This window comes from Neopelma chrysocephalum, unplaced genomic scaffold (assembly GCF_003984885.1).
Source record: "Neopelma chrysocephalum unplaced genomic scaffold, ASM398488v2 Primary Assembly neopelma1_174, whole genome shotgun sequence".
Classification (NCBI taxonomy): domain Eukaryota; kingdom Metazoa; phylum Chordata; class Aves; order Passeriformes; family Pipridae; genus Neopelma; species Neopelma chrysocephalum.
Genome location: NW_020897836.1, coordinates 728,093 through 752,612, shown reverse-complemented (window position 1 = coordinate 752,612; position 24,520 = coordinate 728,093). Strand labels below are relative to the sequence as shown.

Genomic DNA, 24,520 nt, shown 5'->3' with positions numbered 1-24,520 from the left:
CAGCACTGCCAGGGCAGGGTGGGAAGGGATGGGAGGGATGGCAGGGATGGGACACTCCCAGCAGCAGCTGCTTCTGGGAGGGATGGGGTTGAAGGCACGTGGCTGTGTGGGTGAGAGGGGAGGATCAGTGACACCCCAAATCCCAGGGGATGGGGACAAACTCTTGATCCCATGTCAGCCCAGCTGCTGTTCTTCCCACGTGTCCAGGGAGAGGAAAACACGGCAGTGCTGGATGCCTTTGGCCCGGGGGAACAAGCTGAGGTGCTTGGGGGCTGGATGAGGACCCAGTCAGGGATTAAACTGGGATGATCAGGGACTGGATCAGGACCAAGTCAGGGATTAAGCCAAGGTCCTCAGGGACCAGCTGGGGACCAAGCCAGAGACCAAGCCAGGGTGCTCAAAGACTGGATCAAGACCAAGCTGGGGATCAAGCCAGGATACTTCAGGGCTGGATCAGGAGCAAACCAGGGATTAAGCCAGGGTGATCAGGGACCATCTCAGGATGAAGCCAAGGACTCAGCTGGGTGTTTAGGGATCAGCTGAGAACCAAGCCAGGGTGCACCTGAACTCAATCAGGACCAAGACAAGGATTAAGTTGGGGCAGTCATGGAGCAGATCAGGACCAAGCTGGGAACTAATCCAGGGAACTCGGTGACTGGATTGGGACCAAGCCAGGGGTTTTGAGAACCGGCTGGGAACCCAGCTAAGGACCGAAACAGGATGCTCAGGGACTGGATCAGGACCAAACCAGGGTGCTTGGGGATCATCTGGGGACCAAGACAGTGACTAAAACAGGGTATTCAGGGGCCAGATCAAGACCAATTTGGGAATCAAGCCAGGGCAGGACCAAGCCAGACTGCTCAGGTACCAGCTCAGGACTAAGCCAAGGACCAAAACAGGGTATTCAGGGGCTGGATCAGGACCAAGCCAGGGACAAAGCCGGGGTGCCCAGGGACTCAATCAGGACCAAGCCAGAATGCTCAGGGACTCAATCAGGATCAAGGCAGGGATGGGAACAGGATGGTCAGGGACTGTCTCGGGACCAAGACTCGGTCCTGGCACCTGTGGGTCCAGCCCGGGATGGGGAAGGAGCAAGGCAGGTGCCCAGGCTGTGCCACACACCCCCCGGGGGAGGGTGCTCGGGATGATCCCGACCGGGAGCTTCCAGGGACAGGGGCTTCATCGGTGGGGGCGAGGGGGAGCCTGGAGGGCAGAGGGAGAGCAGGGTGGGCAGAAGGGGAGCAGGGGGCTGCCATGGCAGCCAGGCCCGCGGCGTTCGTGGGGACACAGGCAGAGGGAGCTGTGCGGGAGCAACGCGGCAGCGAGACGAGCCGGGCTCCGGCTGCAGAGCAGCAGGAGGAGGAGGAGGAGGAGGAGGAGGAGGAGGAGGCGGCTGCTGGCGCTCGCCCTCCTCCTTCCTCCATCCCTGCATCCCTCCCTCACCATGCAGAGCCCCCCCTGAGCCCCCAGCGCCCGGGGGACCCGCCATCCCCAGGGTGCCCAGCAGCGCTCCCGCCACCCCGCCGGGGCCTTCAGCCTCTGCTTCCTTCCTTCCTTCCTCCTCCTCCTCCGCCTCCTCCTCCTCCTTCCCTTCCCCCCCCCCTTCCCGCCCCCCCGCAGCCACCACCCTCCCTCCCTCCTTCCCCAGGGCCTGCCTGGCATGGAGGTGCTGGCCACGGGGAGCCGGATGCTTCCCGCGGGCTGCATCGCTCCTGCCCCGCATCCCTGTGGCCGCATCCCTCCTTCCCCGCATCCCTGTGGCTGCATCCCTCCTGCCCCGCATCCCTCCGCCCTGGCACATCCCTGAGCCGCTCGGCAGCCGCCTCCTTTGTGCAGCGGAGCGGCTGTGCGGGCTCCGTGTCCCCCCCCACCCCAACCCCGCAGCCCCCCGGCTCGGGGGTGGCCGGCGGGCGGGCGAGCGGGAGAGATGCTGTCCTCGCCGGAGGAGCCCAGCGCGGGAGGTCGGCGGCCAGAAGCAGGTAATGGGGTGAAACGGGATGGTTTGGAGCGGGGATGCTGCGCTGGGAGGTGGCGGTTCGTCCCCAGGATGCTCCTCACCCAGGACCCCCGGGAGCGGGGGGACGCAGCGGGGACAAAGCCGCTGGCAGGAGGTGAGGGGGGGGACCCGCCGCTCCCCGCTCCGGAGGTTTTTTGGGGGGGGGATAAACGCGCCCCGGATTTTCACGCCCACCTCCCCCCGAGCCCCCCGTGCCTCATCCCCGACCGCCCGCGCCCACCAGGGTGCTCCCACCCTGCTCCTTCCCATCCCTCCGGAGAGCCGGGGATGGACGTGGATCGGCAGCACCCACCGCCCGGGCATCATCCTCCACCCCGGCACCGTCCTCCGCCGCCACCCCTTTTCTCCATCCCCCCCCTTCCCGCTTTATCCAGGCAGTGGAGCTGCCTGCTGGAATATAGATATATATTTTTTTTGGGGGGGGGGAGGAGGGTGGGCAGGAAAAATGTTAAACAATGCGAAGAAAGGCTCCATGATGAATCGCAGGTAGCGGCGCCCGGAGCAGCCCGGGGATGCTGCAATCCCCCGGCGCTCGGGAGCGTTTCCCGGCTCCGGATGCGTCGGGGGCTTTATTAGCGTGGCCGCCGTAGTAATGACTCCACTAATAATTTCCTTAAATCCCGCTTGTTGCCAGGGAGATGGGAGGGAAAGGGAGGTTTTGCGGTCACGGCGGCACCTGCCCAGGAAAAGGACCGGGCGATATGTGCTTCCCGATCCACCTGGGCCGGATCCTGCCTGGGTTTAAAGGCTGGAAAATACGGGATGGGGGTGGTTGGGTACTCCAGGAGCCGCGGGCAGGGATCCAGGCCTGAGATCCCGGAGCCACGATGCCGTGGCTTCATCCCTGTGGTGGAAAAGAGCTTTCTCATCCCACCGGAGTTGCCGGATGTGCTTTGTGCTCGCCCGGGGGTTTAACGTGCAGGGGGGTGTTTTGTGACGACCCCAAACAGCTCCAGAAACCCTCCCAGCTCATCTTGAGTTTTGGTGTGGGGGTTTTTTTAATGGATTTCTCGCCTTTACTGATTTTTTTTTCCCTTAAAAAATGGTTTCCCAACCTCGTGGCCTGGTTGTGCCCCCCCGAGGGGGATGCTAAGCCACAGGGGATGTCGCCCTGGGGAGCAGCACGGATGGAGGGATCCGTGGTGGATCAGTGCTCACCAACTGGTGGTAATGGGATGCAGGAGGGCTCAGAGGGGTTTTTAAGGCGGTGGGAAGAGCTCTTAGGGGGATATTGCAGTGGGATGAGCAAGGGATGCTCCCACCCAGGGGTGCCCTCGGAGTTTTGGGGTGAAAGCTTCACAGTTTTCACTGTTGAAGGAGAAATGAATGAAAAAATGAAAACATTGTGCCCCAATTTGTGCTTGTGCCTCCCAGGCTGGATTTTTCCTGGCTTATCCCATTTCAAAAGGGTGGGGGTTTCTGCCCCTGGTGTCTTGGAGGATTTTGGGAGTGAGGGGTAAACCAGGTCCCAGAGGGAACCTCACTTACTCAGGCATGGGATGCCACCATGTCCTTCCTCTGCATCAGACAGTGTGAGAGTTTCATGGATTGCTGAGAACCCTTGGAGATAAATCCTGCTGTGAGGCTGCATGGGTGGATCCAGTAGGATTGGGTCACCCTTTGGTTGGAGAAGGTGGATCCCAGCAGCCCAGTGTCAGACACAGGGATGACCCTGGGGTTGGAGACCTTTGATACTGCAGGGGCTCATCCTGTGGTTGGGCAGGAAAGCTCTTGGGTCACCTCTGATACCTCCCGTGGCAAACTCAGGGTGGATGGAGGGAGGTTTCCCATGGGTTTTCCACCTTCCTGGTGGCTGCACTCCTCCGGAATGCTTGTAAACCTTCCCGATGGCTGTGCACCTTTCCAAGGGGTGGGGGACCTTCCCAATGGTTACAGATCTTCCCAAGGGTTCACAGATTAATTTAGGTTGGAAAGGACCTCTAAGATCATTGGGTCCAAAGGCTGTGGAGCTCCCCAAGAGTTGTGGAGCTCCCCAAAAGTTGTGGAGCTCCCCAAAAGTTGTGGAGCTTCCCAAAAGTTGTAAAACTTCCCAAGATTTGTGGAGCTTCCCAGGGGTTGTGAAACTTCCCAAGATTTGTGGAGCTTCCCAGGGGTTGTGAAACTTCCCAGGTTTGTGGAGCTTCCCAAGGATTGTGGGTCTTCAAAAGGGTTGTGGAGCTTTCTAAAAGTTGTGATACTTAACAAGGGTTGTGGAGGTTCCCAAGGTTTGTAGAACTTCCCAAGGGTTGTGGATTTTCCCAAAGGTTTGAAGAACTTCCCAAGGGTTGTGGAGCTTCCTAAAAGTTGTGGGTCTTCCCAAGGGTTGTAGATCTTCCCAAGGGTTATGGATTTTCCCAGGGGTTGTGGAGCTTCCTAAAAGTTGTGATTCTTCCCAAAGGCTGTGATTCTTCCCAAAGGCTGTGATTCTTCCCAAAGGTTGTGATTCTTCCCAAAGGTTGTGATTCTTCCCAAAGGTTGTGGGTCTTCCCAAAGGTTGTGGGTCTTCCCAAAGGTTGTGGGTCTTCCCAAAGGTTGTGGGTCTTCCCAAAGGTTGTGGGTCTTCCAAAGGTTTGTGGAACTTCCCAAGGGTTGTGGATTTTCCAAGGATTGTGCAGCTTCCCAAAGGTTATGAAGCTTCCCAAAGGTTGTGAAGCTTCCCTAAGGTTGAGAAGGTTCCCAAAAGTTGAGAAACTTCCCAAAGGTTGAGAAGGTTCCCAAAAGTTGAGAAGCTTCCTAAAGGTTTTGAGTCTTCCCAAGGTTTTTGGAACTTCCCAAGGATTGTGAAGCTGCCCAAAGATTGTGGGTCTTCCCAAGGGAGAGTGGGAGGAACATGGGAGGGTGGGGTGGTGGTAGATAGGTCCCCAAGAAGAAGGACCAAGGAGGGACTTTCGGGGACCCCCCACCCCTGTATCACCACCCTCCCCATCTCTTCCAGCGCCCGTCACCGGCCGATGCTGACACCCCTTCCCCGCCAATCCCCGGATCCCACACCTCCATCCCAGAGCCCTCCCCCGGCCATGCCCCAGCGGAGCATGGGGGGCTCCGGATCGCGCCCCGCGCCGCCTGCGTCCCCCCGTGCCGGGCCGTGAGCGCCGGGGCGCCGCGCTGAGGGATGGCCTCGCTGGACCTGCCCTACCGGTGCCCGCGCTGCGGGGAGCACAAGCGCTTCCGCAGCCTGTCCTCGCTGCGGGCGCACCTGGAGTACAACCACACCTACGAGACCCTCTACGTCCTCTCCAAGACCAACAGCATCTGCGATGCCGCCGTCTTCCCGCTGGCCGCCGACGGGGCGCTGCTGGCGCCGGCGGCGCGCCGGGACTACTTCGAGAGCACCTCCTTCCAGGGCAAGGACCAGCGCTTCTCCTGCGACCTGGTGCCCGCCGAGGAGCTGGAGCCGGCGCCGTCCTCCTCGCCCTCGCCCCGCTACGTCCACGAGATCGAGATCCCGCTGACGGAGATCTTCGCCCGCGGCAAGGCCGTGGCGCCGGCGCCGGCGCCGCAGGCCGCGATGGACGCGGCCTACGAGGAGGGGCTGGCGCGGCTGAAGATCCGCGCCTTCGAGAAGCTGGAGGTGGACAAGCGGCTGGAGAAGCTGACGGAGGAGGTGGAGCAGAAGATCGCCTCGCAGGTGGGCCGGCTCCAGGTGGAGCTGGACCGCAAGAGCTCGGAGCTGGAGAAGGCCAAGCAGGAGAGCCTGCGGCTGAGCCGGGAGAAGCAGGAGCTGGAGGACCGGGCGTCGGAGCTGTCGCGCCAGGTGGATGTCAGCGTGGAGATGTTGGCCTCCCTCAAGCAGGACCTGGTGCAGAAGGAGCAGGAGCTCACCCGCAAGCAACAGTGAGTCCTTTTACCCATCCCTTCCCGGCTGCGGGGTGGGGGGAAATGGGTCCCTGGTGGTGAATCCCAGAGAAATTGTGGATGTCCCATCCCTGGAGGTGCTCAAGGCCAGGCTGGGTGCAGCTCTGAGCAAGCTGGCCTAGTGGAAGGTGTCCCTGCCCATAGAACAGGGTGATCTTTAAGATCCTTTCCAACCCAAACCATTCCACGATTCTGTGAGTGCGGAGGAGCCCAACACCATCACCAAGCCCTCAGACCGAGTGTTCAGGCACAATTCCCTTGGCTGTTCCCATCAGCATCACCCCTCATCAGGTGTTGCATCTTCTCCCACGTGGTCAATGTCCACATAGTCCTCAGCCCCTCCATGAGAGAGTCCAGCCTGGATCACACCTTGCCAGACCTTGCCCTGGAGCCACCAGTGCTCTCAGGACATGGCCAGGCTGGAGATCACAGAAACATGGAATGGTCTGGGTTGGAAGGGACCTTAAATCCCCTGCCATGGGCAGGGACACCTCCCACTAGAAGCACGTGGCCATCCTGCTGTCCTGCCAAGGGACGTGGTGGGGGCCATGGTGCTGCAGCCCATCTCCAGTCCCAAAGGATGTCCCCCCAAACCCAGGACTGGCTCATCCCCTCTGACTCCACAGCTGAGTTATCCATCCCTGTCCAACCTGAGCATCCCACTGACCTGTCCCATGGTCTAATAAACGTGAGAGTGGCCACCTTGGCCTTGCCAAATTCAGGGGGTTTCTCCCAGAAGGAGGGCGGGACAGCCCAAGCACCGTGACCTCCCTTTGCTGGTAGGACCATGGCCTTGCCATCCTGGTTTTCATTCCATATCCCCCACTCAACGCCCCCTTCCCACCCCAACCCTGCTCCCAGTTTTCCCTCCAGCCAAGCATCGGGTCATTTTGTTGCCCCAGCAAACTAGACCTTGTTCCTCAGGAGTTTCTTGTCAAATCCCAAGGCCACCACGGGGTCCAGAAAGTCAGTGAGGAGCAGGATACTGAGGGACAGTCATGGTTGTGCTGTGCTGGGAGCACTGGGTGGATTCCTCAAGGATTTGTCTTCATCCCCACCATCCTCAGCATGTTTATTAATGATTTTGACTCCAAAATAACGACTGTGGCTTGGGAAGAGGGTTCACAGGACGTGGTGGTGGTGAGGATGGTCTGGGGTGAGAATGGGATGATGTTGGGGCTTGATAAGGACACCACCTCTTAGTTTGGGGGCATGTGGGGGGTTTAGGGGGCTGCCATCAGCTGCCTCGTGGGTGTTGTCCAGAAGCATTTTGGGGATATGTGGTGATGGAATGAGGGACACCATTCCTGCTGGAGACATGCAGACAGGGTAAACAGAGGATGACCAACGGGTCAAACGTGTCTTGGTCAGTCCATGGTGGAGCCTGGACATTGTTACCACCTAAAAACCTGTGTTTATGCCCCAAAACAACTTTCCGAATCTCCCTTTCTTTAGATAAACCCTCCTGCCCCTCCACTGTCCCCATCAGTCCCCAAACTCCTCCAGCCACCCAGAGGGACAAAATCCCTTTCCAGGTTGCAGGGAGAGCGTGGGAAGAGCTGATGGTCAGAGATGCTTTTTCCCCTAGACGTGGGCAAGTCATCAGAAACCATTTTCAGTGCCAAAAACATCATGGGGACAATTCCCAGCCCTGCCAGCTCCCAAACATCACGGAGCCGTTGTCCCCACGGGAGCCTTTTTGCTCCCGGGCTCCGTTTGCTTTGCCAGGGGTGTTTTTCCACCCAGTTCATGGGAATGAGAGAGAAGCAGGTGATAACCATCAGCATCACCTTACACCTGCTGCCCAGTGCCCCATTTGCCTTCCAAATCTCCGTAGGCCCCTCGCTGGGAGCCTTCCCAGGGCATCAACTGGAGCTCCAAGGCTCAACCTGCAGTTGGCAGGTTGAGGGAGGGGATTAAATGGTGATTAATTGGTAATTAAATGGTGATTAATGTCCAGCAATGGGAACTATGTTGCTGAGGGCTGTCCCTTCCTTTTTCTTTGGGCTTCTGAGTAGAACTGGTGTGCCCAGGTTTGCATGGCCAGGGGTGCAGGGTTGGGTATGTGGTCGGGCGTGCATGGTCAGGTGTCCAAGGTCAGGTTTCTGTGGTCAGGTGGGTGTTCATGGCTGGGTCAGGTGTGTGGTCAGGTGTCCAAGATCAGGTTTCTGTGGTCAGGTGAGTGTCCAGGGTTGAGAGTGATGGTTGGGTGTGTGGTCAGGTTTCTGTGGTCAGGTGAGTGTCCAGGGCTGGGTCAGGTGTGTGGTCAGGTGTCCAAGATCAGATTTCTGTGATCAGGTGGGTGTTCATGGCTGGGTGTTCATGGTTGGGTGTGTGGTCAGGTGTCCAAGGTCAAGTTTCTGTGGTCAGGTGGGTGTCCAGAGCTGGGTGTGATGGTCAGGTGTGCACGGTCAGGTGTCCAAGGTCAGATTTCTGTGGTCAGATGGGTGTCCAGGGATGGGTGTGATGGTTGGGTGTGTGGTCAGGTGTCCAAGGTCAGGTTTCTGTGGTCAGGCGGGTGTCCAGGGCTGGGTCAGGTGTGTGGTCAGGTGTCCAAGATCAGGTTTCTGTGGTCAGGTGGGTGTTCAGGGCTGGGTGTGATGGTCAGGTGTGTACAGTCAGGTGTCCAAGGTCAGGTGTGTGTGGTCAGGTGAGTGTCCAGGGCTGAGTGTGGTGGTTGAGTGCATGGTCAGGTGTCCAAGGTCAGGACTCTGTGGTCAGGTGGGTGTTCAGGGCTGGGTGTTCATGGTTGGGTGTGTGGTCGGGTGTTCATGGTTGGGTGTGTGTGGTCAGGTGAGTGTCCAGGGCTGGGTGTGATGGTTGGGTCTGTGGTCAGGTGTCCAAGGTGAGGTTTCTGTGGTCAGGTGTCCAAGGTGAGGTTTCTGTGGTCAGGTGTGCACGGTCAGGCACCCAAGGTTCCGGTGTGTGTGGTCAGATGTGTCCAAGACAGATGTGCCAAGCTGTGTTTGTGTTTGTGCCCCTTCTGGGGCTCCTGGCTGCTGAGGGAAGGTGTGAGGTGGTTGTGCCTGTGTGTGTGTGTGTGCACCATGTGCACCATCAACCATACACGTGTGTCTGGTGCCAGGGATGTGTGTGACCAGCTGTACCTGTGCCTGGGGGTGTGTGTGCCCATGGAATGGTTTGGGTTGAAGGGACCTTAAAGATCATCTTGTTCCACCACCTGCCATTGCCAGGGACACCTTCCACTAGACCAGGTTGCTCCAACCTGGCCTTGGACACTTCCAGGGATCCAGGGGCAGCCACAGCTTCTCTGCCCAACCTGTACCGGTGCCTCCCCACCCTCTGTGTGTCTGTGCCCATGTCAGGGTGTACATTGGGTCCGTGTTTCCCTGGTGTGTGTGGTGCCCTCGTGGGTGTGCAGGACAGCTCTGGGTGTGTGTCCCTGGGTGTGTCTGTGTGTGCTTACAGGGCACCTCCATCTGCAGGGCTGGGGTGGCCACAGCTGCTCACTGGTGTGTCGTGTCTGCGTGTAATTCCATGTGTTTTTGGGAAGTGGATAAGGCCAGTGGATGTTTGTGTGGGTGGGGTGGGTGGGATGGGGCCAGCTGGGGTGGCTGAGCTGCTGCCCCCCAGAGCTGACCACATTTTGGGGTGAAACCAGCCCATCTACAGGCTCAGAGAACCTGCTAATTATTGTGTTAATGAAGGAGCCAGGGCTCTGCAGCCACTGGGCTTAAGGGGGTACAGGGCTGAGGGGGTTTAGGGAAGTCAGGCTGCTCCTAAGGTCTTTCCTAAGTCTGCCCCAGAGGAAGCAGGATACCACCTCCATCCTCCTCCATCATCCCACTGCACCATCATCCTCTTCCTCCCTCTGCTCCATCAAGCTCAGGAGCCTGACTCTAGTCCTGGAGGTGATGCACGAGGTGCTGGGGATGTCACCTCCTCCCTAAAACATCCACCCTGCACAGTGGGAGCATCCCTTGGTCCCCGCTCTGCCCCAAACCACCTCAGGAGCCCCTTGGGCTGGCACAGACCCAGGCCAGGCTGATGACAGAACAACCCGGGTGCACACGAGCGTCCTTGACCCCCAGCCCAGCTCGGAGGTGCTCCCCAGGGACAGGTGGGGAAGGACTGGGGTGTCACCCGCCGGTCCCTCCGCGCAGGGAGGTGCTGCAGATCGACCAGTTCCTGAAGGAGACGGCGGCGCGCGAGGCCAACGCCAAGGTCCGGCTCCAGCACTTCATCGAGGAGCTGCTGGACCGGGCGGATCGGGCGGAGAAGCAGCTCCAGATCATCAGCAGCAGCTGTGGGACCACCCCGAACGGCAGCCTGGGGCGCTGCGGGACCCCCGGGGCCAAGGCCATCTGCCGACCGGTACCTCCGCGGGCACAGGCACGGGCAGCCGGCGGCATCGGGAACGCGCCCACGGGGCTCCTCTGGGGGCTGCCAAGGGCGGAGTGGGGAGGTGTAGGGACCCCCTTCTCACCCCCATGGGAAGTGGATAATTCCGGGTAGGGGGATCCCAAAGATCCCAAAGACAAGATGCTTCTCGGTGGGTCTGCGTTGCCGTGGCGATGTCGGAGATGCTCTTCCGCATCCCGCTGGGTGTGGGGCCTCACCCCACAGCGCAGCTGGCACTGGGTGGGTTTTTGGGGTCGTCTCTTTGGGGTGCACCGCCCGCACGTTGGGGTTTGCCACGTTGGCTCCTCTTGTCCTGTCTCCCTGCAGAGAGACCGGCACCCAGGGCCGTGCGTGGCCGTGCACGGTGCGTACGGCGTGTCCAACCAGCGCTCCTCCTCCAGCACCGGGTGAGTCCCCATCCCTGCTGCCTCTCCAGGGTTTTCATGGGACACAGGCTTCCCTTTGCAGGTTGCTTGTGTGGCTTTAAATTAGGATTTAAACACCTCGGTGCTGAAAATTCCAACGTAAGGGATGTCTTTGCGCGCGCATTGGTAACAACGCGAAATTTCCACGCAGCACCTATTCCAGGGGCAAGGATCCTAAGAGAGAAGGCGAGGGGAGGTGACGTTCAGGCTTCCAAACGTTCATTAATTGCTGCTGAACTTGGTGTAATTTTGGAAAACAAAAATAGGAGGGAATATTGAGGGAATTTTGCAATTCCAAGAACCGATCGGTGAGTTTATTTCAGCGACGGGAAAGCAGGACACACGACAGGGAATACAACACAGCAAATAGGTTGCGAGCCCCGGGGCTGATGGGAAGGGGATGCCCATCCCAGAGAGACCTGAGGTCGGGCATCCCTGTTCCCCCTCCTTCAGGGCCTCAAGCCGGGCCAAGGCCGTGTCGCAGAGCTCGGGGTGCTACGACAGCGACAGCGCGGAGCCGTGTCCCACCGACGACACGGCCGACGGGCATCCCTACGCGGGGCGGGACGGGTCCCGCGGCTCGGGGCTGCGCCGCCAGGCCATCCAGAACTGGCACCGCCGGCCCTACCGCAACAGCACCGAGGGGGAGGAGGGCGACGTCTCCGACGTGGGATCCCGCACCACCGAGTCGGAGGCCGAGGGCTGGGAGCCGGACGTGCCTGGATCCGCCGCGTCCCGGCCCACCGGGAGCTGCCGGCTGACGGGTGAGGCCGTGGGTTCTCCTGGTGGGGGTGGTGGGATGCTCCAGCCCCAAGAGCTGCAGCTCACGGGTTCAGCCAGGAGTTTTACTTTAAAATGTATGTATTTAGGGTTCTTTAACACCTCAAGAAAGCGAGATTCAAGAGAATAAGCCACGGGCTTGTTCCCAAGGGGTTTCTTTATTAATTTAGGGGAGAAAATAAGGGAACTTGGCCAAAGTTCAAAAAGGGTACCACACAAACTGGACAAAAATGTTCCACCACAACATCAACCCAATATAGACTGATTCACAACACTTAAGCCAAAATCCAGGCCCTCCAGCTCCCAAAGCCACCCAGAGCATCAAGAAAGGGGCAGGGAAAGAGGAGCAGAGGGAGCAAGAAGAGAGAAGGAGAAAGAGGGAGAGACAGATCCTGGAGCTGCCACCAGGGCATTGTAGAAGACCAGTCACGTGTCCAAATGGCAGGACCATGTGGCCTTTGATTTGATCTGCTCTGGGCCCTCTGGGCACCCCCCAGGAGGGGTCTGGGACCCACCGGCCACTCTGGGGCTTCAGGGCAGGGTGAGGGGCAGTGACCTCACTGTCCCTGTGAGCTGTGGGGTGTTATAGGGCAGTGTCCTCACTGTCCCCATATGAACCGTGGGGTGTTATAGGGCAGTGTCCTCGCTGTCCTAGTCTGAGCTGGGTCGGAGGCTGCATGAGCTGTGTTGTGTTATACTTTTCCCAGGCTGTTTGTGAGTAGAAGCTACTCCAGGGCTGCCCTATGTGGGCTCCAGAGACTGTCATGAGGGACACGACCCCACCCTACCTCTGTGAGGTTGCATCCATCCCTTTCCCCTCCACACACACACACACACTCCCCACAAGGTGGTTCTGACCCAAAAATCACTGATTTTTTTCTCAGACAAGGGTTCAGGTGAGGCTGAATCCTGTCTTAGCCTCGGGCTATATCAACGGTTTAAATTTAAGGAATTATAGAGGTGTGATTAAACCACTTCGTCCCGCAGGTTTTAATGATGGCAAAAGGATATATTTATACAAAACGAGTGATTTATTATGTCAAACAAACAGAACAAATTAACAGACAAAAGATCTTACCCAGAATTATTTACTACACGGTGCAAAAGCTAAAAACCCACCAGTAGGGTATAATATGGCATAAAGTAGTGCAGTGCACTGTATCAAAGCAGTTATTTAAAGCAATTGCATCAAAACCAGCAAAAGCATTAAGTAGAGATTGATGTAACTCACAGAGGGCAGAAGGTGGAGGATGGGGAGGTTGGGAGCTGGGGGACAGGGGTGGACCTTCCCTTACCTGCCCCTCTCCGTGTCCCCCAGTGGCCACCGACGCCGGGTGTCCCCCGGCCAGGCCCGAGGGGGCCGGGGGCAAGGTGTGCCGGCTGGAGAGGGGCAGCCCGGGGCACTCCAGCGAGGTGATCAGCCCCGAGATCCTCAAGATGAGGGCGGCTCTCTTCTGCATCTTCACCTACCTGGACACCAGGACCCTGCTGCGGGCGGCCGAGGTGTGCAAGGACTGGAAGTTCGTGGCCCGGCACCCGGCCGTGTGGACGCGGGTGCTGCTGGAGAACGCCAGGGTGTCCTCCAAGGTACGGGGGGTGGGCACGGGGGTGGCACTGCCCGGGGTGAGACCTTCCTTCCAGGGAGGTGAAGCTGTGCTGGCACCTCATTAATGGTCAACCACGTGCGGGTGGTCGTGGCTCTGTGGTCGTGGGGGGACACAGGTTGGCGCTGGGTGTGCTGTGCATTCACCTGTGAGTGCTCCAGGGCAGGAGCTCATGTGTTTCCATGTGTTCCTGTGGTCACACCCATGATTTTGTTGCTTCCCTGGTCTCGTCTGTGCATCTCCACATGTGTGTGCACAGACCTGCCTGAGGGCAGCCCAGGGGTGGGTGGAGGGGGACGTGCTGAGGGTGCCCACCTCGGTGACGAGCACCCCTGTCCCCCCAGTTCCTGGCCATGCTGTCCCAGTGGTGCACCCAGATGCACTCCCTCACCCTCCAAAACCTCAAGCCGCGCCAGCGAGGGAAGAAGGAGAGCAAGGAGGATTACATGAGGAGCACACGGTGAGTCCCTGCGTCCTGGTCGCCCTCTTCCCACAGCCGGAGCTGCTGGTCCTCGGGGATGATGATGCTCCATGAGCCCTCCCCTGACACAACCTTAGGCCATTCCCTGGGTCCTGTCCCTCCTCTGACCCTCCCAAGGAAGTTGGAACTGCAGTGAGGTCTCCCCTCAGTCTCCTCTTCTCCAGCTGAACACACCAAGTGCCCTCACCCCAGAGAGTGGTTGGGCACTACCCAGGCTCCCCAGGGCAGTGGGCACAGCCCCAAGGCTGCCAGAGCTCCAGGAGGGTTTGGCTGATCCTCTGGGGCACAGGATGGGACTCTTGGGGCTGGGCCTGTGTAGGGCTGAGGGTTGGACTGGATGGTCCTTGGGGGTCCCTTCCAGCTCCGCACATTCTGTGATCCTGTGATCCCATTTCCACTGGGGGACACCGGTTCCTGGTGTGGGTTTCGGGCATCCCAGAGCGCTGGGGTGGCCATGGGGAACATGAGCATGGCCTCCCATGCCTGACCCTGCCTCCATCCCTGGCAGGGGCTGCCTGGAAGCTGGTCTGGAGTCGCTGCTGAAGGCCACGGGCAGCAACCTGCTCATCCTGCGCATCTCGCACTGCCCCAACGTGCTGACAGACCGCTCGCTCTGGCTGGCCAGCTGCTACTGCCGGGCCCTGCAGGCTGTCACCTACCGGTAAGGACGGCCACCGACACCCCCCTGCTCGGCCACGGGGCCGGGAGAAATCTGGAAACATCCGTGGGATGTGCTGGGGCTCCGCTGATGCCGATCCCCATTCCCTACTCCAACGCCGTCCAGAGGTGTGAAGGACCCACCTCTCCATGTCCCCAGCCCAGCAGCAGCCTCGGTGTCCCCCAGCTGTCCTTTCAACTCTCGTCCTCTTCTGGCGTGTTTTCCCTTCCAGCTCCGTTCCCAGCATCCTGTTACCATCTCATCCCAGCTGGAGGAGTGACCAGGGTTTTGGTAGGGGGACACTGCTTTGTGTTAGAGAAGGGTGAGGAAGAGGTGCTCAGTGAGGTCCCACCTGACTGTCACCCTCCTGGTGAAGGCTTCTAATGGGGAGAAGAGGCTCAGGGTTCCTCTCTTCTGGGAGGGAGGAACAGCTCTGCCATGGGATAGCCAAGATCCAGCTTGGAGATCTCACCCGAGATCAAGGACACAAGGCTCTGGTGTAGGACCTGGAGGAGGTCACACATCCTGGAGGAGATCACTGACCTCTCCTTGGTCTAAGCCACTTTCCAAAGAGGTTCTGCCCACTGGGGAGATAGGATTTAACTTCCCTACACACTCCAAAAGGATGATCCTTGCTCTCACTGTACCCTGCAGGTGACCACTTCAGCCTTGGAATCCATTTTCCCTGTAGCTGATGTGTGTCCTCACCCAGCCCGGGATGGAGAATCCTTCAGGTGGGAAAGCACATCCAGCCACTCCTCTGGCGTGGATCGTGTGAGCTCAGACACGGCTCTGGTCAGGGGATCCCACCCCATGAGGCAGCTCAGAGCTGCTGGGTTTGACCCAAAGCCTCCTCCAAGGGCAGCAGAGCAGGTCCAAGTGCTCCTGGCACGTCTCTAACCTGTGACTCTGACTCATGCTCTAATTAACCTGCTGCTCTTGGCAACCTTCTCCAGTGGAGACGCGTGAAGAGCTCGAGATAACACCCCTCGCTTATTTTTAGGCTTGCCTGCAGTTTTGAAGTAGGTCATTTGGAGTTAGGAAGCACAGCCCCAGCCTCCAGGAAACGTCCTGGTGTGGTGGAACAGCCAGGGGCCTCTGTTTGGGCTGGTGGCATCAGGATGGTGCTCTCTGATGTCTCTCCTTGGTGCTGGGAGCATCAGCAGAAGCTCCTCTGAGCCAATGTGGCTCCACCCTGACTTGTGGTACACCCACACCTCCACCAACCCCTGCACGAGTCCAGGAGGTTTTGATATCTCCAAAAACACCAGGGAGGAGCCCACAGCAAACACCTGCAGTGGCATTTGGCCAAGAGCCACCACAGAGCTGGGACAGAGGCCAGGGAGCAGCCACTGCCCGCGGCCGGAACGTCCTTCCCACCTCCTGGTACCTTCCCCATCCCCAAGTGAAACCATCCCAGTGGGACCTGCAGGGATGTTCTATCTGCTCTTCGAGGGTGCATGGCCAACCACTTGTGTCACCTTTGCCTCTGGAAGATGCCCCTTCAACCTCCCCTTCAACCTTCACCCCCCCTCCAGCCTCGCCTCATCCTCCTTCCTCACCTTCAGCCTCGCCTTCTCCCGTTGTTCTTGATGTTGCACATCCATAGGCACAATTCCAGACAGGAATGCCTTCAGCCTTCCGACACGGGTGGTGTGGGGACTGTCTGGTCCACGGGCAGGCCGTGGGTTATGAATAGTGGCTAAATTTGCAACTCCAGCTGCTCCAGGGAGCAGCTCAGAGGCTGCACATTCGGCCCCCGGGGCGGCGTCGCTGCCGGTGGGGCCACCACGTGTCCTCTGTGTTGTTCCAGGAGCTCCACAGACCCCGTGGGTCACGAGGTCATCTGGGCCCTTGGAGCAGGTTGCAGGGACATCATCTCCCTCCAGGTCGCACCTCTGCATCCGTGGTAAGAATCGTGGAATCGCGGAATGGTTTGGGTTGGAAGGGACCTTAAAGACCGTCCAGTGCCACGGGCAGGGACACCTTCCACTACAACAGGTTGCTCCAAGCCCTGTTCAGCCTGGCCTTGGACACTTCCAGGGATGGAATTGTGTTAGGTGGAGGCTGAGTGTGATGAGCTGGAAAGAAACTGGGTGCCAGATTTGCTTTGGGAGGATCTTCATGGGATGAGCAGCAATCCTGGAGGCAAGTTTGGGAGACCAGGAGCTCGGCCCCATCCCTCCCTGAGAAGGCTGGGAGATGTTGGGTGTAGACACCTCCCTGCTGAGCCGGGAATGTTTCCATGGAGGCTGCTCACTCCAGAGATGAAAGGGAAGCCGTGATGGCTCTGGTTGGTGACAGTGAACATCAAACGCTTGTCTGAGCTCCTCCGTGCTCACGTAAGAGCAGCCCTGAAGGGCCGGGGTGTTGTTGAAAGGGTGTCACTGCTTGGGGAGACAACTCTCACTTTTGGAAAAGCATTTTGGGGGCATGAAGGTGCTGGTGGATCTCCACCCCACACGGTCTGGGTGCTCAGGAGCTCGTGGCTCGCACAGCAGGTCGCCCACATCCGTGCCACGGGAATGTCCCCAGGGCACTTCTTCTTGTCTGGGAGGTCTGTTGGGATGTCACATCCCCGTCAGCCCAGATCGAGGAGCACAGAGGGGATGTCACTTAGCAGGAGGAGCTGGATGTCAGGTCCTGGTGGCTTGTGTCTTCCCTGAGGGAATCAGCACATGGCATGTCAGCTTCTCCACCTGAGCCAGAGCTCCAGGCTCCTGCTGCCGGTTTGATCTGTGCAGGAAACAATTCAGAGCCTGGTTCAGGTCTCTGAAGGGAGACTCATAGAATCACGGGATGGTGTGGGTTGGAGGGGAACTTAAAGATTGTCTCATTCCAACCCCCTGCTACGGGTAGGGACACCTTCCACTAGCCCAGGTTTCTCCAAGCCCTGTCCAACCTGGCCTTGGACACTTCCAGGCATGGGGTACCCACAAATTCCCGGGGCACGATGGAGGGTTTGGGGCACTGAGCTGCCCTGTCCTGGTGGCAGCACAGCCCGAGGTGGTCGCTCATGTGGAGACACCCCCTCAGAGCGTGACCACCATGGCGCTGGTGGGGTGGGCGATGCCCCAATCCCACGCCGCTTCCAGGAGCGCTCGCGGAGAGAGGGCTGAGCTTTCCTGGCAGCCCTGCCCAGCTGTTTCTCCTCCCTCTCCTCTCCCCAGCCAGCAGCCGACGCGTTTCAGCAACCGCTGCCTGCAGATGATCGGGCGGTGCTGGCCCCACCTGCGGGCGCTGGGCGTCGGAGGCGCCGGCTGCGGCGTCCAGGGACTGGCATCCTTAGGTAGGCACCTCTCCTAGGGGATCGATTGGGTTGGGAAAGACCTCTGAGGTCACCCAGTCCAACCCGTGACCCAACACCACCCCGTCACCCAGCACGGAGCGCCACGTCCGGCCTTTCCCTGAACGCCTCCAAGGGATGGGGACTCCACCACCTCCCTGGGCACCACATCCCTCCTTCTCCTCCAGTGGGACGAGGAGAGGGGCACCTTGGAGGTCCCCTTGGGAATCTCAACAGAGATCCATGCCCTTGGGCCGAGGTCCATGTGTGCACCCCACCATGCTGCCACCCACCCCTTTTGCCATCTGCTGCCCTCATCCCTGCCCCGTGGGACGCTGACAGCAGGTGCTCTGTCCCTCCAGCCCGGAACTGCATGAGGCTCCAGGTCCTGGAGCTGGACCACGTGGCCGAGATCAACCAGGAGGTGGCAGCCGAGGTGTGTCGGGAGGGGCTGAAGGGGCTGGAGATGCTGGTGCTGACGTCCACCCCGGTCACCCCCAAAGCCCTGCTGCACTTCAACAGTGAGTAGCAATGCCGGGGGCATCACCCTATCACCACAAGGCCACCAGATATCCAGGTCCGTGGAGCAGATCCTTCCTTCCAGCCCCACCCACAGGGACCTGTTGGCACTGGGAAGGAGCTGGGAGCTCCGGGTGGAAGGTCCTCAAGAGGGGATCCAACATCCTCCTGCCAAGGATGGGCCAAGGAGAGCTGATCTTGCCTTGGGCCATGGAGAGGATGGAATTGCTCCCTCCATGCTCCCCACAAGGCAATCCAGACCTCAGTGTCTGTGACACACCTGAGGTTCACCCCGCTGTGTCTGAGTTCAAGGTCACACCACTTGCCCGAAGCCTTTTCCTGGGACAGGAGGTCCACAGCCATCAGCAGGGTCTGTCCTGGTGGCCATGGCTCATGTGACTGTGATGGGACTTGCTGGGAACCCGCCCCTCTGGATGGAAGAGCAAGGGTTTCCCAAGGAAAGGGCAGGATGCTGATTTGGGGACGGGACAATCAGAGACCATCTCGTAGCCCAGAGTTGATTTTGGCCACCACGAGCAGGTCTCCTCCAGCTTCAGGGTGAGGTTTCCCCACGTGCACAAGGCCTTGAGGAGCACTGGGGTGGGATGTGGGGTCCATGCTGGCCGTGGGGAGGTCGTTTGCCCCCCAGGCATGGAGAATCCAGGTGGTATCTCTGCCCCTCAGGTGTGTGCCGGAACCTCAAGTCCATCGTGGTGCAGGTGGGAATCGTGGACTATTTCAAGGAGCCCCACAGCCCTGAAGCCAAGAAGATGTTTGAAGAAATGGTGAACAAACTCCAGGTAAAGGGTCCCAGTCCCAGGTTACACAAGTGTCACCAGATCCACGGCAAGGATTTGAGATGTTTTCCCCCTCTCCCTCACCCCGTTTCCTTCCCATGGCAGGGATTTGAGTTGTTCCTTCCTCTCCCTTCCTTGCCTGGTGTCCTTCCCATGGCAGGGATTTGAAATGTCCCCCCCTCTCTCTCCCTCTCCCCATGTCCTTTCCATGGCAAGGATTTGAGAAGTTCCCCACTCTCCCTCCATTTCCCTGTGTCTAACCATGGCAGGGATTTGAGATGTTCTCCCCTCTCCCTCCATTTCCCTGTGTCCTTCCCATGGCAGGGATTTGAGATGTTCCCCTCTCTCCCTCCCTTGTCTGGTGTCCTTCCCATGGCAGGGATTCCTCTCCTGCCCTTTCCCCATGTTCTTCCCACAGCAAGGATTTGAGATGTTCCCTCCTCTCTCTCATCCCATGTCCTTCCCATGGCAAGAATTTGAGACGTTATTCCCTCTTCCTCCCTCACTCCATGTCCTTCCCAGGGCAAGGATTTGAGATGTTTCCCCCTCTCCCTCGTCCCATGTCCTTCCATGGCAGGGATTTCAGATGTTCCCTCCTCTTCCTCCCTTGCCCTGTGTCCTTTCTGTGGCAGGGATTCCCCTTTCCCTCCTTTTCCCCGTGTTCTCCCCATGGCAGGGATTTGAGATGTTCCTCCTTCTCTCTCCCTCACCCCATGTCCTTCTTTTAGCAGGGATTTGAGATGTTCCCCCCTTTCCCTCCCTTTCCCTGTGTCCTTCCCATGGCAAGGATTTGAGATATTCCCACCTTTCCCTCACCCTTTGTCCTTCCCATGGCAAGGATTCCCCTTTCCCTCCCTTTCCTTGTGTCCTTCCCATGGTAAGGATTTGAGATATTCCCACCTTTCCCTCAACCTTGGTCCTTCCCATGGCAGGGATTCCCCTTTCCCTTCCTTTCCCCCATGTCCTTCCCATGGCAAGGATTTGAGATGCTCCCACCTCTCCCTCCCTCCACCCCACAGAACAGCGGGAATGCCGGATCCCCCCCCTAACCCCACTCCCTACTCCTCTTCCAGGCCCTGAGGAAAAGACCCGGCTTCTCCAAGATTTTACACATCAAAGTGGAAGGAGGCTGTTAGACCTTCAGGGAAGCACAAAGCACATTCCCTCCTCTGCCTGGCGGCGCCGGAGGCCCCCCCGTGAAAACCAAACCCACCGCCCGCCGCTCACCCGCGGCCGGACCCGGCACGCGGATCCGGATCCGCCGGCTCGTGCACAAGGAAAACCCGAAACTCTCGCAGGCCTTAGTGACTGGCAGCCGGGGCTCATCCCAGGGCTGGCTCGCGGGCGAGAAGGTGCTACTTCAGGACAATTTTTTTGGCTGCCCCAGGGAGACAGGGCGACGCTCCTTCCCGGGAGGGGAAGATGGCTCGGAACCCCCCGCGGCCGCTCGCTGCCAAGGATCCGTGTTTGGGGGATGTCTTTTTCTTCGGGATCTGTTTCTTGGAGGGGTTTTTTTTTTGTTGACCGTCCGAGGATCTCCCGGCCCGTCCCACGGGCTCCTTGTCCTCTCCGTGGGGTGGGGGAGGTGGGGTGGGAAGGGGCTGTTCCTCCAGAGGGAAGGACGCCCAGCATTCCTGCGGGGTCTCCGTTTCATTTGTTGGACAGAGGGGCTCCCAAACCCGGGCAAACGCTGCCCAGAGAGCAGCAGCCCCCACAGCACAAGCCCGGGGGGGGCAGAGCTGCATCCCGGGGGGGGCTGCGGGAGCCAGAGGACACCAGGAGAGATGGTCGCTCTTCCAGAGGTCTCCAGCCTCGCTCACTCTCCACCAAAACCTTCCTGCCAAGGCAATAAACCATCTCCAAAATCCTCGTCCACCAGGAAACACGGGTCACGCTCCGGTCCCCGCCATCCACCACCCGGAGCGAGTTGTCCCACGTGGAGAGAAGGACTGGAATGGGACACTCGTGTTTGCCATCTCACCGCCTTCCCGAGCAGCCTGAAGGAGAAACCCTGGGAAAATCATCCCGAAATCCAAAGCTGCTGGTGAAAGCACCACCTGACAGCCTCTGGTTGACCCTTATCCGTGGCCACGGCTGGTTTTTTTTTTAACTCTGCTTTTTCCTTCCTGGGTGTCTCCAAGGAGGTCGTCATCCCCAAAATACCCTTTTTTTCCCCACAGGAAAAGGCTTTGGAAAGGCATCCAGCAGGGCCAGGCATCTCCATGCTCCACCCTGGGGATAAAGTACCAGGAGGTGCCCAAGGAACTGGGGACACCCATCACAGCACTGCCAGCAGTGGGGACACACCGGCCTTAACCACAGCCCCTGGTCATCCCAATCCTCAGCCAGGTGCCCTTGGATCAGGCTGAGCGGGGAGAATCCGACTGGGAAAAGCAAATTTTGGGGGTTTTCCCGCTGATTTGGACCAGTGTTGGAGGTTTTGGTGCCTGTTGGCCAGCGTGGCTCCGAGGAGACAGCCCTTCCCAGGGCATCTCCCCTTCCCAGCCTTCCCAGGGTGAGGGGCTGACAGGGAACATCCCTCCTCCAGGAGGGAGGAGGCTGCAGATCCACCTGGGACCACATTCCTCGCCCATGGCAGAGCTCAGCCAGGGCTGCCAGCATGACAACAGTCCATGGGGATCCTGAGAGACAACAACATCAATCCCAAATCGCTGAAGCCGGTGGGGGGCTGAAGGCACCTCCAGGGTCTCCAACCCCACCTCAGGAGAGCCTTCATCCCCCCTTCATCCCATCCACGCCGTCTCCTGAAACAAGGTAAGGGATTTTTGGCCATAACCCCCCGTTTGAAGCACCTCTGCTCCCCCCTCCAACTGCAGCTTTTCCAGGAGAAGGCTGCTCCCTGTCTGCACAAAATGAGGGAGCCCCCCCCAAAAAAATGCCCACGAGAAACTCCTGCGTCCCACCAATATCCCCATGGATGAGCTTCCTGGCACCGGGATCAGCTCCCTGCCACGGCTTTACCTCCACCTGGGGAAGACTGGGACACAAATTCCAGGGGCAAGAGGAGCAAGGGATGCCCCGACCAGCAAAAAAAAAAAAAACCACCCCACCCAGCAAAGCTACAACCCCCCCGGGGAACATCCAGCCCTTATCCCAGGAACGTGTCCCAGCAGAGCTGTCAGAGACTTGGGAAATTCCCTTTAAAAAAAAACAACAAACAACAACAACAAAAAAAAACAAAGTAAGTATTTATTTCTATAAAGAAGGAAAAAAAAAAAGATTTTAAAGGAAAATTATATACTCAGCATGTTTATACACTCTATGCTTAAAGACTATCGTGGTGGAGAGTCGTGTCCGAAGACTGAAGGCGGCTGCTCCGGGTTTGCTCCGGGTTTTTGTGACACTCTCCCAGCTCCTCCGGGGCTGTTGGGAAGGCAAAGGTGATGGAAAAAGGGGGAGACGTTGAGGATTCTTGGAGAAGAAACCTTCTGTGCCCACCAGTGGTGTCAGTGGCTGTGTCCGTGGTGGTGTTGGAGCCACTGGGGTTTGGAATTCATGGCAGGACACTCCCACTGGAATTTGGTGCTTGGAAGTGCCACGGAGACCAGAGCAAACCATCGGCCTCCCCTCGGGGCATTCCCGAAAAATCCAACTCGGCAAAAGCCACGTTTCCACAGAAATCCTCTGATGACACAAGGCCTTGAGCAGGTTCAAGGATTAGAAGATGGGAAGTGGGGGGTTCTCCCCGTTTTCCTTGGGCTTGAATGGATCCCTCCCTCCTCATCTTGGGATGGAGGTGGATGAGGACAAGGACACAGGTGGTAATGAGGGCCCAGCCCTCCTGGTGGCTCCTAATTGCCCAGGTTGTTAATGAGCTCATTAACAGCTCTGTATTTCTTCCACTGAAATGTCATATTGATCCTTTCCCTGCTGCTTTCCCTCCCCATCCCGCTGTTTTTCCCCTCCCCAAACCCCCATCCCTACGGGATGCTCGTGGCCGTAGGATTCACCGCCTGGGTCACGGAGTTTCAACCCCATTTCTTCTGGAAAGGGATGGAAACGCACAGAAATACCAAATTCCCTGGGAAAAGCCTCGAAATCAGGCAGCGTATCCAGGGGCTCAGCCCCATTCCAGATCCTAGAGAAGCCCCAGAGGGGCTCTGCGATGACAATCCCCAGCAAAATCCATGGATCCGGGGTGAGAATTGGGGTCACAGCGATGGCCAGAGCTGGCAGGGGCTGGATGGGTGGTGGTTCCAGAGGTGGCTCCTGCAGGACCAGTTTTGGGGAGATTTATTCCTTTTCTAAGGAGTTTTCCCGAAGTTTCCCCGTGGCCGACATTCCCAGCATTCCCCGTCGCTTGAATTTGGGTGCTGGTCAGGGATTTCAAGAGGAACAACACCACCAAAGCCAGCTCAGGGGCCAAATTTATCCCAAATCCATGTTTTTCTTGGTTGGGTTTTGCTTGTTATCCATCCATCCGAGCCCCCAGGAGCTGGGAATGCTCCAGGGACCAGCTGCCTCCTCCTGCCTTATCCCTGTGCCCCCAGTTTGGGGGATCTGGGGGGGGTCAGGGCTCGAGGAAAACGGGAACTCCCAAGTTGGCTCCGTCCAAAGGAGGATTTTAATCTTTATCCCACTTTTTTATGCCATGTGTCCCGGTGCCAGCTGCCAGCAGGGGCACAGCTTGCATGGATCCTCCAAAACACTCTTGAATTTAGGGAAAACAGAACAAAAAAACTGCAGGAAAAGCGTTGCTAAAGCTCAGCCTCTCGTTTTGGGGGAAGGAAAACTGCAGGTTGGGATGGAGCAAAAGCATTTGGGAATTGGGAAGTGGGAAAATGCTTTAAAAAGGGGGAAAATAAAGCAGGGAGCAGGGAGATTTTAGGAACTGGAGATGGTTTGTTGTAAGGTGGTGACGGACCTTCCTCACCCGTGGGAGGCAAAATAATCCCCCCCTTCGTGGAGGGTGGGAGAACTGAGGAAGGAGAGGAGGGAAAGCTGCCCAAAAGCAGGGAAAATTATGGGATTTTTCTGATCCAGCCTCGGGATTGAGCCCCGTGGAGGGGCGACGAGGCAGGTTGGGGCCGGGGACAAGTGGGTGCAATGGTGTGGGGTGGCTTTTGCTTTGAGATAATCAGAGGAGATAATCAGTCCAGGGAAAGAGAGATCTCCAAAGACAGGAATTTGGGATCCTTTTCCCTGAAAGAGCCCTCGTTTGCTCCGCCAGCGGGTTCCAGGGGGCCCTGTACAGCGACCTCCCCCCTCCCCAAAGGTAGCCAGTTGCCTCCCAAGTTATTTTTTTAAACTCTCTATAAAATTTAGGTCTATTTTAGTCTCTTCGCAGCAATGTGCCAGTGTCTGGAGAACCAAACAGCCCCTTTTTTTTTTTTTTTCTTATCCCCGTGGTCCCTCGATGCTAAACCGGGTCCTGGGTGTGAATCCACCAGAGGATGTTGTCCTGGAGGAGGGGGAAGTGGTGGGATCAGGGTGCACTGGAGGTTTCCAGGTGGGTTTGGAGGGAAGCAGGGTCCGACTCCGGCCAGGAGACCGTGGTTTTTTAGCACTTTGGTTGGAACTATCACCTGTAGACGCACTTTGATGTTGTTGCTTTGAAACTTTGGCGAGTGTAAACAATGTGTATTTAAGGAATTAACAAAAAAACAAAAAAAACAATTCCCCCTCCTCCCTTCCCTCTCCCCTAAAAAAAAAAAAAAAAAAGTGTGTAAAGAGCTATTTTATGATTCAGTGTTGAATAAAGACTCTGGAGATTGA

At 58.2% G+C, this 24,520-nt stretch overlaps 2 protein-coding genes across 4 annotated transcripts; both read left to right on the top strand.

Moving 5' to 3' along the window:
• The first annotated feature begins 1,254 nt into the window (after window positions 1-1,254).
• LOC113976601 (basic proline-rich protein-like) lies at window positions 1,255-5,106 on the top strand. Its single transcript, XM_027701925.1, has 2 exons — window positions 1,255-1,979; window positions 4,953-5,106. Exons 1-2 carry the CDS (start codon window positions 1,255-1,257, stop codon window positions 5,104-5,106), a joined length of 879 nt encoding a protein of 292 aa, XP_027557726.1.
• Window positions 5,059-24,520, top strand: FBXO41 (F-box protein 41). 3 transcript variants are annotated; one of them, XR_003537118.1, is made up of 13 exons: window positions 5,059-5,851; window positions 9,997-10,225; window positions 10,562-10,641; window positions 11,113-11,423; window positions 12,758-13,026; window positions 13,388-13,503; window positions 14,033-14,185; window positions 15,996-16,091; window positions 17,353-17,471; window positions 17,831-17,989; window positions 18,672-18,787; window positions 19,858-19,991; window positions 20,022-24,520. XR_003537118.1 is itself a non-coding variant. In XM_027701911.1 (12 exons), exons 1-12 carry the CDS (start codon window positions 5,130-5,132, stop codon window positions 19,918-19,920), a joined length of 2,415 nt encoding a protein of 804 aa, XP_027557712.1. In that variant the 5' UTR covers window positions 5,059-5,129; the 3' UTR covers window positions 19,921-24,520. The 3 variants fall into 3 exon arrangements, 2 of the variants coding, with proteins under 2 accessions (XP_027557712.1, XP_027557711.1); XM_027701911.1 differs by having other exon boundaries at window positions 9,997-10,207; window positions 19,858-24,520; XM_027701910.1 differs by having other exon boundaries at window positions 19,858-24,520.